The 13,997-nt window shown below is 33.4% G+C and overlaps 1 protein-coding gene across 4 annotated transcripts in view; it reads right to left on the bottom strand.

Moving 5' to 3' along the window:
* The window catches only part of LOC111060571 (eyes absent homolog 2), a 133,692-nt gene that overhangs the window by 83,771 nt on the left and 35,924 nt on the right, over window positions 1-13,997 (bottom strand). For 2 of the 4 annotated variants that reach the window (XM_039443386.1, XM_039443389.1), the window contains 3 exons: window positions 6,160-6,206; window positions 4,254-4,435; window positions 3,055-3,156 (listed from right to left, as the gene is read on the bottom strand). In XM_039443386.1, coding sequence (XP_039299320.1) covers window positions 3,055-3,156; window positions 4,254-4,435; window positions 6,160-6,206 — 331 coding nt within the window. The remainder of the gene's footprint in view (window positions 1-3,054; window positions 3,157-4,253; window positions 4,436-6,159; window positions 6,207-13,997) is intronic. The other 2 variants (XM_039443387.1, XM_039443388.1) reach the window with 2 other exon arrangements.

Below are 13,997 nucleotides of genomic sequence, written 5' to 3' on the forward strand. Positions count from 1 at the left end.
GAAATGTGGAATTCAGGGAGACAAAGGCTCTTCTTTCATTCAATTATTTATTACTATGGTGATGATGCTCACCATAGCTCACCTTGAGCTTGGAGGAATCATGATAAGAGGTGAATGATCCTTTCGGTAGGTTGCAAGCCATCGGCAGTCGATTATGAAGCTCTCTAGCAGAGTAGACCTCCATCAGACGCCCTTCCAACAAGAGAACTGAGAAAACGCCGCTCATGGCTCAGCTTATCTCCATTAATTTTATACGTTTATCAATTACTACTCTTTATGAATCTCTATATCTATAAAAGGCTAAGCCCTGACAGACTGAAATCACACCACAGCCCAAACTACTTAGCCTAAAAACTTGAAATTTTGCACAATTGTTTATGGTAGCGTGAAAACATCCACTAAGAAAGGATTTTCAGAAATTTGCCCCCCTGAGGGAGCTGGGCCCCCCCCAAAATTATGTAATTTTTAACCGCTCATTGCACAGCAAAGTCATGAGGAACTTTTTTGTTTAGCTACGAAAAAAAATTAGATCTATGCAGAAAAATTTCGATCAGGAGCACAGGGGGGTTCAGGAGAGGGCATTTTTCGAAAATTTTGATGTAAAATCACACTACAGCTCAAACTAATTGTCCTACAGACTTAAAAATTTGCACAAATATTCTTCAAACATGCTAGAAGCACATTAAGAACGGATTTTGAGATATTTTGCCTCTAAGGGTTTCAAAGGATGAAAAATGATCCTATTTAGTGAGGTTATGAACATGGTAAGGTGAATGCCATATGGAACTGAGATGATAATTGACACATGATATTCTAACACATGTTGTAGTCATTGGAAAGCTTAAAATAATTTTATCAATCAGCTGATCAAATTCAATTTTCTTTGGATCGAAAGCGCAAGCTTGCCACGTGTTTGTACCATTGTTACATTCCGATTAGAACAGAGCACAGAGATTTTCTTTGGTTAGGAGTTTTTTGATAATTCTTTTTACAAATTCAATTCAATTTTATTGCAAACAAAAATCACATTGAAAAATTTCTTAATAGACAACAAGATTACAAAAACGAGATGTCAAACATAAACCTACATTTATTTGTAGCACGGCCAGAAAAAGACAAACTTGAGTACGGTACTAGCCGTGAGTTCGTTCAATATACTGTAACTTATATTTTTGTGTTAATATTTTGTGAACTAAAAGTACGAGTTGATGAGAGATGTGAGTAATTTCTTATATTTGATCTAAATGGTTATTCATATTGTAGTAGTCGGGGTCACTTCAATCAAAGTTTATTATTTTGTAGCTAATAAATTTCATACGTATTGATTGTCCATAATGTATTCAGTGTCCATAATGGAAGTGATTGAACTACTCAAAATTAATGGCTTATACTGGTCCTTCATAGAATTTATAGTATTCCTCGTGATTGAGCCTGTCTTTTTTCAGCGTTGACTATTAATAATGAAGCTTTATTTACAACTAGCTTACCTGGCGAACTTTGTACTGCCAAAAAGTCAATGTATCTCATGTCACACTTTACTTTATTTGGTGAATCATAAAATGAATCTGACAATCAATATTTTCATTTACATCTGAATACGGACTTCCTATGTGCTTAGTCATGCAGCATTCATTATTCCCAAAACATATTCTTCTCAATCAATTGGTAGTAATATCTAACAGTAAAGTGTTGAATTAAAAAAAAATAGATAGGATAAATTAGTGTTTCAAAGATGAATTCAATGGTTGTTGATTGTCAATAGATGGTCCAGGAAATATGCGATGTACAATGAAACACACAGAATTACATATTCTTTCCATCTTCCATTTTAGGATGAATATAAGCTAAGCTAAATTTAAAAAAAATTGTAAATTATTCTGCCATTAATGAATGCAATATGAACAACTCTTTACCATGAGGTGAATCATTTTTTTCCAACATTTTCCGGTTACTCATTGATAGGGGAGTGATAATTATTTGTATAGGTCTTCTAAGGAACTATTATCTACAGCTGGTATCAATCAACTACACTTCAACTCCAAACTACCGTTGTAATACCAGTAGCCTATACAATTTATCATAGGGTGACGTGTTTATTACAGCTGGTAACATTAGATGCTTAATCATAGGCCTATTATCCCAATATGATCTTGAATCATGATCATCTTCCCGTTCTTCGGTAGCCGCTAGGCAGAGAATTTCGAAAACATAGGTCTGTAAAATGGATTAAGTAAATGATAAATAATCATTATCAGCCACCCTATTAAAATTTCTGGTCAGAAACCATCCCCAATATTCACACAACATATTCCCAAAGTTCAGTTTCATGCCGTTATGTCAAGTATTTTTCAAGTCATAGGGAACAAACACACAAACAGACATTCATATATATATATATATATATATATATATATATATTATATATATATATATATATATATACAGAAGATAGAAGATTTCATTCGGCTCAAACAAAAGCCTCTCTAAATGGAGGTAGAATGATAAGGTTGAAAACGTTTAGTTCTGTTGTTTTAACATTTTGTTTTCAAATCACTTTCAAAAAGTTCATGTAGTACCTACTATTGTGTTTGAGACACTTCTGGCGCTATCATAGTTTCACAACTATAGTATTCTGTTCCAAACTCCTATCTCTTGCAGTTGTTAACCATATCTATAATAAAATAAAGAGTACACACGTACGGGATAGGAGAATTATGTTTGACGCATCATCACGTCTCAACTATAGGACTAATTAACTTGAAATTTTGCATATAGGCTGGATTCTTAATTAACCAAGGATATTTATAGGCCTATTTTCAATTCTTCAAGATTTCATTACGTCAAGTTTTCAGATTATCAAGTTTGAAAATAGATCCTTGCGAAGCACGGGTTCCTGCTAGTAATATTATAAGCCGAAACATATTATGACATTACAATATTCAAAGATAACTTTTCATTCGTCCCTATCATTATGAGATACTGATCAAGTGATAAAGATAGTACAGTAATTTGCTTAACAGATTAAGTAATAGTGAAGATGATTTTGAAACCTACTTTCTAACTTACGTGGAGAGTCGTTGGTCAGAACTGAGTTACTCCAAGCTGGGTAATGGGGTGGATCGTTCTCTCTTTCTCTACTACTTCCAATCATATTTCCTGCAAATCCATCAATCAAAAAACGAGCATTTTCAAATAGTTCACAGCAACAATTTGTAAAAATCCTAAAATGTGGTGGATTGAAAACTTAATGTATAACTTCTAACAATAATTCTATTGACGGCGGTGTTTCTATTTTTTTACTGAAGATGAAATAACCTTATAAGAATGTGTAACGAATTCAATGATGTATGATGAATCAATTATGTTATATCTATATTTATTTATTTAGCGTATGGCAGATACACAACAAATATATAGCTCATGAGTCTCAAATGCCTAGATATACACTGTATATTTTCAATTTCTATGAGATGTTGTGTAGTTTTCGGACAGGAGAACATAAGTTTGTCTGACCGTCATTAGTTGCTAGTCCATTTAGCGTTACCCAATGTGCACCATGGAGGCGAACTAGCATTACACATAATTAAGCTGAAAATCTGATTGCTGGAACAATTTTGAGGTTAAAGAAGGTTAAAACTCAATTTTCAATTTTCACAAAAAAAACATTTTCAAAATCATCTTCATCATTAGAAATGTCCAAAATTGCTTCAAATTGTAATTTAGCACATAAACACAATCCAAATATAGAATTTCTGTTTGAAATTTTCACCCAAAAAACGTTTAGCTATGTTTATATTTCCATACTGAATGATTTGAACTGTAAATTTGAGCACCATGTATGATTCTGACTTTGGAAATATTACTGAGTACCTACGATTTTAAGATACATGTCCTCTGGAATTTGGCATCGTGCTTGCCCTCTGTGGTTCCCAACAAAAGAGGTGACTAAGATTTTTGAAATTTACACCCAGTGCAAGAAGATAGATTTTTGACGATATTTTATACCAGCACATAGCCTACAGGAACATTGAAATTTGTTTTAGCGCAAACCGCAGCTGACCTAATACGGTACTGACCTGATTCACTAGTTTTATATGAGGCTACTACATTATTTATTGAATTAAAATGAAAATAGCATCAAGTACCCTTTTATATTTTATCATTTATAACTTCAACTTCTGCGAGTCATTTTCATATGCGTACCTACATAGGTCACTAGGTTTGTAAAATTTTCTGAATAAATAAATAAATACCTGGTCGCGGCGAAGCACCCGTTGACGAGTCGTCATTAGATTGGCTTTCCGGACTGGGGCTGTTAGGCACCCCTCCTCCTGCAACAACTCCTCCTTCACCTCCTCCACCACTTCCACCTCCTCCTCCTCCACTATTATCATTGGCATTGGATTGTTCAGGTTGAGCCTGTTCACCTACCGACCTGACGAATCGCCAAATACTATAGTAAATAATTTAGAAATTGATTTTAGTTATTCAAAATAAACGACAAAATTATACCTATTTAACAGTATATATCACATTTCAAATGCAAAGACGTATCATTTTACAAATCAAAATTGCAAAAATGAGGAAATACATCCTGAGACGTATTGTGAAATTCTTATTGAATTAAAACTAACAATTTTATTTTATAATAAATGTATCCATAAAGTTCAGTATATTCATATTTTCATCAAATTGAAACAAAGACAACCACTCATAATGGAATTGTTTCCTCACCTAGCAAATGCTGAGAAATAACCGACAGTTTTATTTTCTCACGTTCACAAAGTGTCAGCAATAATATCCGGAAAATGTTTACACTGTTACAATTGCAATTTCAGGTATGATCGGTTGTAAAATAATAGAAAAGGACAACCGTACTTTTTCATTTATTACACATGATAAAAAACAACTGTGCGGGAAAACTTTCATTATTATAAAAGGAAAAGAACACGTGAATATCTCAGGTGAAAACGAGACAATGCATAAATTGGAGTCAAAATAATGACAGGTAAAACAAAAATGAATGTGATGGAACTAAAATAAGCGACTACCAGTCGACCATGAATGCTGAAACCAGCTAGACAGCTGTGAATAATGATACTAGAGAATTTCTAGAGAAGATGATACTAGAGAATTCGATTTCTGATTTCTAGAGAATTTGATTTTATGCAAGCTTGGATGAAAACTTCATATGTAAAATATCCATTCATTATTATTATTTTTTTTGAAGGGACGGGGATTCAAGGATCCAAAGGTTCAAAGAACTCCACACGTCAACCGAAGCTTATTGTGTTCCCAAGTAGTATGTTAGTTAGGCAAACCAATACCTGTGTCCTTTACAAGAACCAGAAGTTTTTCCCTATACTAACATTTCATTCATCACCTGGTTGCTTGTCGCAATCCAGTGTGATATGCTTGGCAGTCTCTTCAGACCGATTAGTCCTCGTGACCTACGTGAGTTCCACTCCTGGCCTTCTTTGAAGGTCCTTCTGCTGAGGAAGGGGTGGCCAAGTTTCTAGGGCGCCTGGCCACCCTTGACTCAGCCTCTTGACCCACATTTATGCCTGGAGTTTCACCCATCTCTGGTCTCTTGGGTCATTTCTTTTTGCCCCTCCGAAACTTCGCAGGGTCAAAAGCCTCACCTCTCACACCATTGAATAATGAAAAATGTACTGAAAGCCATTAATTAAAACTTGATATTCTTTCTACATCAAATAGAACAATTACAGTATACATAACCAATCTCATTATTCACTACAAAGTTCATGTACTATAATAGGCCTATTTATAAGATAGATAATATTTTTCTATAGAACTAATACTTTTTATAGATACAAAATAATATCTACTAAAATCTAAATATGGACTAGAAGTTGTATATTCTTTTACTGGATTCAACAGAGACCTTACATTGGGTATCTCATATTTTATATGTTTCTTTCAAATTTTTCCTATCTCTTTTATATTCTGGCTACAGAATTCAGATACTGGATAAAAATTAAATTTGAATAGAAAATTCAAGATTTTCTCCTCAATCAGATAAGCGAGTAGAATTTCAGAACATTTTGAAAGGCTAAAACGTCACTATTCTCATGCTCATGCTAAATTTCTTGCTACTCTGACACTCTAGTCCTTGTGTATCATGTTTTCTAGCGTTACCTTGATCTCTCGGATGCTTCCCCATCTTCTGGACGGAGTCTTTTCGCCTGAAACATACAAGTGATAAAGGGATAAGTAAAATATTGGAATCATATTAGAGGAAAAAATGGAATAAGATTGAAAGAGCAATATAGGACAAAGATGAATTACAAGAAATGCCAATTACCACAGCAATAAATAGATAGATGGATGGATATATTCAGAAAAATAAATGAATCAAGTCACTGTAAAGGTGCATTTACGTTTGTTGCGTAAACTTCCGCAGTCGACGACGACAGGTATTCGTGTCTGAAGACATTCATATTGTCCAAATTTCAAGTGTGCTGAAACAGCCGATCCAATAACTTTTCGTTATTTGTTTTCATTATGCATAAATCAAAAGATTTCGAATAATATCAACATATTGCCATTTAATTATAAACTTAACCTCCCTCCGTAAAACATAGTCTCTTAGTTTATTTAGACAAATTAAAATCTACTCTATCTGAGATCCTGAGCCTGTCGTGGTTGTCGACGGCATTTACGTACAAACGAAAACAAATAATGAAAGACGACTACCACTATGGTGACTTTTTCTTCCAGGTAGCTCTCTAGAGCCATCAAGGCATTTGACACAAGTTTAAATACGAAAACGCAAAACAGGATCAGTAAAGATTTTTGTTTCTGATCACAAATCAAATGATCACATGATTACTCCTGTGAAAGAAGAACTCTAAGTTTGATAACAACAACTTTGTCAAAATATGTAATACGGGACCACCAATATTTGTTTTGGTACAAACTGTATGTAATTTTATCCAATACAACGTTTACAGTGACTCATTAGTTTTAGAAGTCTGAATGCATAACAGGAGGACAAAATATTGTATAAATGTTGTGTATCTTGCTTCATCCCTACACATTCACATCATAATGACAATAAAATTCAATTATTGTCCATCGGCCTGAATAAAAAATAAAAAAAAAATTCATGAACATTCTTGTGGAACGAGATACGAGAACAAACTGATAGTACTAAGTGCACACACTATACAAGCACAAGGATCGAGACTGAAAAAAGAGGAAATGGGAGTAAGTGGTGGAAGGAGAGAGAGAGAATGAGATTGATTGATTGATTTTCAGCTATAAAAGCTCTTTAATTTTAGCTATAAAAGCTATTTATTACGTACAAGCAGTCCAATGCTTGTATAGTGTGTGCACTTACTAGGCTATATATACTAGTATATATACTTACTATACTAGCTTACTAGTATATATATATACTTAAACAAAACAAGCGGCATCATACATACTCGTCTAAACTCACAGTGCAAAGCGCCGCTTGTTTTGTTTAAGTCGTATATTATATATATTGAACAGGTTGAAAATTTTTTAATGAGATAGGAATTCAAGACACTGTAGAGACAGAGGTGGCTTCAAATTTGTGTCAATTGATATCCATTCAACATTGTAAAACTGTGTTTGTAAAATATTTCCTCATGAAAGTACACATTTTTCAAAGTACAAATTTTCAAGTGTGCATTTGATGGAAAATTGAAGTGAACGATTTGTGTTGGCTGGAGTGTTTGACGGGTGGAGTGTAGGGTGGAGAGGCCGTGAAATATGAGATCCCTTTGAGACCCCGCCCGGAATCGATAGAGCCCTTCACCTACCAATCAGCACCTTGGGCGTGGCTGCTGGCACATTTCAACAGCAATTGAATCGATTATTTCAAGTCAACAACCAAATAAATTGTCCACTTCATTGAAAGGCCCCTTTTTTCAACTGAAACAATTATACTCTTCAAATCGGTTCCCTCACTAAGAAGGAGTAGAGGCTTCCATGAAAATCGAAATTTGCCACAAACGCTACCTTTTGAAGCCATATTTCCTATTTTGAAGCCAATAATGAAAAAGAATGTTGTTTTGAGCAAATAAGTGTAGGAGATAAAACAAAACAAGCCATGTAGTACGTCCACATAAAACGAATCATTTCATTGGAGAATTAGACATATTTTTAGTGATAGTGAAAGTCCCACCCACGGGACGCGTTTAACACATCTAGAATCTAGCTTCATTTATCTTGATGTTCACTCTTATACACCCCTTCCTGCATTCCAACTAAAGGAACAGATTTAACTCGAAAAAGTCATTCAAATGAGCTCCAGTTGTCTCGAATCTTTCCAAACTGAACACTGAACACTGTGTTCCAGCATACTTGATTCTGCTTGATTTTGATTTTGTTTTATTATCGAATTTATTCTTGAGATTGTTTGTACAGTATACAAGGTATGCAATATATTTTATTAATTGTGAATAATTAGCATGATTGAAATATTCCAAGCACCTTTTTTCAAAAGTCTCTACACAAGTTACTGTTGAGATATCCCAATATCTATTGTACACTACACAATAGTACAGAGGTCTGGTATCTGGTTCATTCAATCAATTGTGGCAGTTTAAATTGAGATTTTGTTTTTACTAAATTTGTAAATGTAGTGTTGGGATAACGAATAATGAGGATTAACTAGGATGAAGACTGGAATAGAATAGTGGGACTTGGAGTGAGATCGACAATGACTAGAAGAGTGTAGACCCTAGATGCCGGCAAAAGTAGCAAACAACAAAGAACAGCCAATTAAGGACACAATTGACGGCAAACTATTTTTAGACGAGTAGTTTCTAAATTTAGATATCATAATCTAAAATAGTGCGCCGCTTTTCTAATATTGAGTTACTTAAAAAGACAATTTATTGCAGTCTTCTGATATATTGCCAAAAATAGCCTTCATCGTTCACCTGGAGGCTACATTTTCAATAATTTGATAAAATCTTCAATTCCCATCAACAAATTTGAGAGTCGATTAAGGAAGTTGAAAAAAAAATTGATCAAGTGAACTTAAATATCAAATAACTCCTCTGTAATATACGATTTTGTAAACAAATTACGCAGCGGTTCCCAACCTGGGGTACGCGTACCCCTTGGGGGTAGTCTACGCAACGACCTGATTGGAGGTGGCCAACTCAAAATATTTTTGGTAATGGCGGATTATAATTATGTTTTTGCCGAACGTTACGTGGTGGTTGAAAAGTACAGTACAGTAGGCTACTGACGTGATATTGATATTGATTTCGAGTCCCAAGGGTCAGACTAAATCAGTTTTAGCTTGTTCAAAGAATAATTTTGATTGATTTTTCCTGATAAACATATTTGCTGATTCTATTTATCTCATTAAAATGGCATCAATGTTGAAACATGTTGTGATAGAATAATTCAAAAAGGGTACTGAGATTTTTATTTTTCTTTCTATTTGCTGATTCTAGTATGTTTTCGTGACACTGTATTTACTTTGTTATTATTTTTGTATAGTAGTTTGTATTTAGAATCTACTAGGTTTACTGGAAACATATAGACCTAATTTCGGAACAATGAATAAAGGAAAAAAACTCTTGCGTGAATATGTACTTCACATTATTAATGTTCTTGCAACTTTCTTTTACAAATAAATGAGAGCGCAAATATATATTCGTCAATGTATTCAAAGTTTAATGCATACACCCACTTAGAGTGCTGGGGTCGGCATACCTATTATTTCAATGTAGGAGGGCATTTGTGAAAAAAATGCAAACAGCGATCACAGATGATTTCACCAAATTAAGTGAGATTGTGCATATTGTAAAAGTGTGAAGATGCGAACTAACACTAGGTTGGCTTTTTAACGTAATAGGTTTAGATAAAATTTGAAAAACAAGTTATCGATATAAAAGGTAAGTGTTTTAGGGGCTAAAATTTGAAACAAATTTACCTCAAGGGGTACGGCAGTAAAAAAAGGTTGGGAACGGCTGCAATATAGTATTAACTTTAGTATCTATCTTAGTCTGCACATTGTGTTGTCTCTGATGAAAGTGATACACAAACCTGTACTTCGTGTAAATCTTCTTCAGACTTGGAGGAATTTGCGGCGCAGAGAAATGGAGGGAGATCAGCCAATTGCAGTGATGGATTGAGTCATAGGTAGAAGCGCAGTTGTCAATTTGTCAAATAGACTCAGTCGAGACTTGTGATTGCAGAGAGGAAAGTTCCTAGGTTTAACATGAGGGCTTGAATATCCACTGGAAATTAGAGAACGCTGGCCGATACACAATGGCAACATAGCAGCCGTTGTATCCCTGCCACTGTGTGCATTCTCTGCTGCGCATGTCCATCCCAAGTCGGAAGTTAATTTAAACCAAGTATAGATACAACAATATGGAATTCAAAGCATCGAATCTTATCAAATTTGAGTAATTTTCATAGTTTCAAGTTAAACACGCAGGGATGATTTTTTTGTCAATAATCGGAAGAAGTTTGACAGGCGGAAGAGAGCATTCGGGAACTTCCAATGGGGGTTTGGGGTTTTTCGAAAAGTAAATGCAAAATTATGTTTTTAGTGCTTTTTTAAGGATATTTCTATGATAATTTCTATAAAAAAAGATATTTTGACAGATTTCCGAATTGAATTGTTTCTCCATCAGGAAAGAGTAGGCTATGTCAAGAATTCTTGTACATTATGTAGTAAACAATAAATGTTTTTGCTAATATTTCCTATTCCAGAATTTTATTACACTATGTAGGTCCTTCAGCTTCAATGTATGATGTTTTGCACCACCATCAAATCATATTCTTACTTTATACTGTGAAGAGCAAGTTATCTACCCTTTCAATTATAGATATTGAAGACTCAGTCCAGTCAACTCATAGTCATAAAGGGAAAAATTTTGAGGACAATTTTTGACCCTGCAGTTCTGTTTAGGGTAGTGAGTTGGTAAACATATAATAAGAGTCCACCTCAATCCCCCGAGCTAAGGAGGGAGAGGTGGTTCAAAGATACCATCTTTTGGTTTCTCGCATATATCTCGAAAACTACGCGTCAACTATTCTATACAAAATTTAAGCTCACATAATTTCCTACAATAATCTTCTCACAACTTTTTCTGTAACTTCCATACTATATTTTTCGAGATATCCAATCTTGAAGGTGTGAAGTTGAAAAAAATACATTCGGTACAAATTTTTTGATATTTTTGCTCTTATAACTTCTTAACGATTCATGCTGATTGTGAGTTTTAGGAGGAGGAGAAGAAAAAGGATGCTAATATTGTTAAACTGAAAAAAGCTTTTCTTAATAAGCATGAGTATAAATCTTATTTTTCAATGAATTTTTGCTGAGGAAAACAATTCTTCATCATTTGACTCAAAAAAACGGAATAGGCTTCCTGTTCCGGTTTTTGTAACAGCCTTCTTCAAATTGACTAGCGTATTTCACTATATACCTTGAATTCAAGCTTAATTTTGAAACTACTTTTCCTTAATAATTGAGAGATGTTTCCCAACTCTTTATTGAACAGGTTGTCATTCTGCCAATGTGTTCCTTCCATCTAATTCTAAATGTTTTAATTACTCTCAACCTAACGCTCTTCTCAAACGTTCCAATTTCGGAGTAGATCCAATTTTGTCCTTCAGAACAAAAAGATATACTATGTCATTTTAAACAATAAGTTAACCTATTGAGTAGTAGGTTGTGGAGATACCTACTTGTTCATTATAAATCCGCTTACCGGTTCTTAAAAAAGAACCCAATAAGGCTAATCCGAGAAAAAGATGAAATTGACTATTTAATGATTTATTGATGATTGTCTTCACGTATATTAAGATATTGGAACCTGCCAAGCTGTCCATAATATTTCGAAATGATGGAGATGAACCTTATCTTTCAGCCCTCTCGTCTTTTGAAATAGGCTTCTTTCAGTCTACTGTTTCAGTTCAGTACGTCGGTCCTGAGGAAAATTTCGGAACTATTATAGGTTTTGTTGAACATCCTTATTTTTCTGCATTCTAACTAATGCAAGCCTATGCAATAAGAAATGAATGTACTAATAAAATGCAAATGAAGTCTGGAGATTGATAATTTGTTAAAATTTGATTCTTACTTTGTGGAGTTCTCAGATGCACCAACTTCACAAAATTTCTATAGATCAGTTTTTGGTGAATAATTGACAAATAATAAATTGATAAATAAACAAGGACCAAAGATACGGCCCTCCTTGAAGTAATGGATTATCTACTGGTGATCATCACGCAAACACCAGGATACGAGCGAGCAGTGAGTATAGAATCAATCAAATCAATCAAATCAATCAAATCAATCAAATCAATCAAATCAATCAAATCAATCAAATCAATCAAATCAATCAAATCAATCAAATCAATCAAATCAATCAAATCAATCAAATCAATCAAATCAATCAAATCAATCAAATCAATCAAATCAATCAAATCAATCAATCAATCAAATCAATCAAATCAATCAAATCAATCAAATCAATCAAATCAATCAAATCAATCAATCAATCAAATCAATCAAATCAATCAAATCAATCAAATCAATCAAATCAATCAATCAATCAAATCAATCAAATCAATCAAATCAATCAAATCAATCAAATCAATCAAATCAATCAAATCAATCAAATCAATCAAATCATCAAATCAATCAAATCAATTAAATCAATTAAATCAATCAAATCAATCAAATCAATCAAATCAATCAAATCAATCAAATCAATCAAATCAATCAAATCAATCAAATCAATCAAATCAATCAAATCATCAAATCAATCAAATCAATTAAATCAATTAAATCAATCAAATCAATCAAATCAATCAAATCAATCAAATCAATCAAATCAATCAAATCAATCAAATCAATCAAATCAATCAAATCAATCAAATCAATCAAATCAATCAAATCAATCAAATCAATCAAATCAATCAAATCAATCAAATCAATCAAATCAATCAAATCAATCAAATCAATTAAATCAATCGAATCAATCAAATCAATCAAAATTTTGTTAAAAAGTTAAATAAACTTAGACAAAATAAATATAGAATGTAACATTCTATAGTCACTGCATTCGAGTCAATAAAAACAAGCTCAGGGTATTTAATTTCATTCATTATTTTTCGTCCACTTGGATGTAATGAGCTGGTTTTTGTGCGTCATAAGGAGGCCGAAAATGATTGTTTTCCGACCAGGCCGGTAAAATTTTTACGGCCCTAGGGCTGTAAAATAACCTTGAAGTCAGCTGATTCTGATTTGATGTGTACGTGTTTACAAAATAGTTTATGAAACGGAATCAGTTAATGCTTCTAGAATTGAATAAAGTATTTTGCAATAAGATACTATCATTCTATTTGGATGAATGAAATACAAATAGGCCTAAGATATTATAAACTATTCAAATTCGATTTTCAGAGTAGGAGAGGACTTCTCACCTCTACTTCCGCAGTCGACGATAACAAGCATTGTTGACATTCAGATTGTCCAAATTTCAAGTGCGCTAAAACAGCTGATCAAAAAACTTTTAATTATTTGTGTTTATTATTCAAGAATCAAATCATTCATAATCATATCATCTTATTGTGCCATTTAAAAGAATAAAAAAGTATGAACTCAGCCTCCCACATAAAACATAATTGAACATAATCTTTTGGGTTATTAAGACATATTGAAATCTACCCAAACCAAACCCAGCTTAAGTACTGCGATTACCACTAAACCTGGTGGATAATTATGGAACTACTTAAAACTACTAAAAACAAACTTTTTTTTGGACATGTTATTCATTATCAAAATTTGGGAACAGAATAGTGTTGGGCCCTGCCTGTAATTCTTTCCCGATCATATTATTATAATATGATTTGTAATTGTATCCACTGAAAATGAAAAAAAATATTTAAATACTTTGACAATTTCTGATATTCAAATTACCTCAGATTTGCTAGAGCTATGACCTTTCAGTTTTGCTTTTGGAAGT

The sequence above is a fragment of the Nilaparvata lugens genome, chromosome X (genome assembly GCF_014356525.2).
Source record: "Nilaparvata lugens isolate BPH chromosome X, ASM1435652v1, whole genome shotgun sequence".
Classification (NCBI taxonomy): domain Eukaryota; kingdom Metazoa; phylum Arthropoda; class Insecta; order Hemiptera; family Delphacidae; genus Nilaparvata; species Nilaparvata lugens.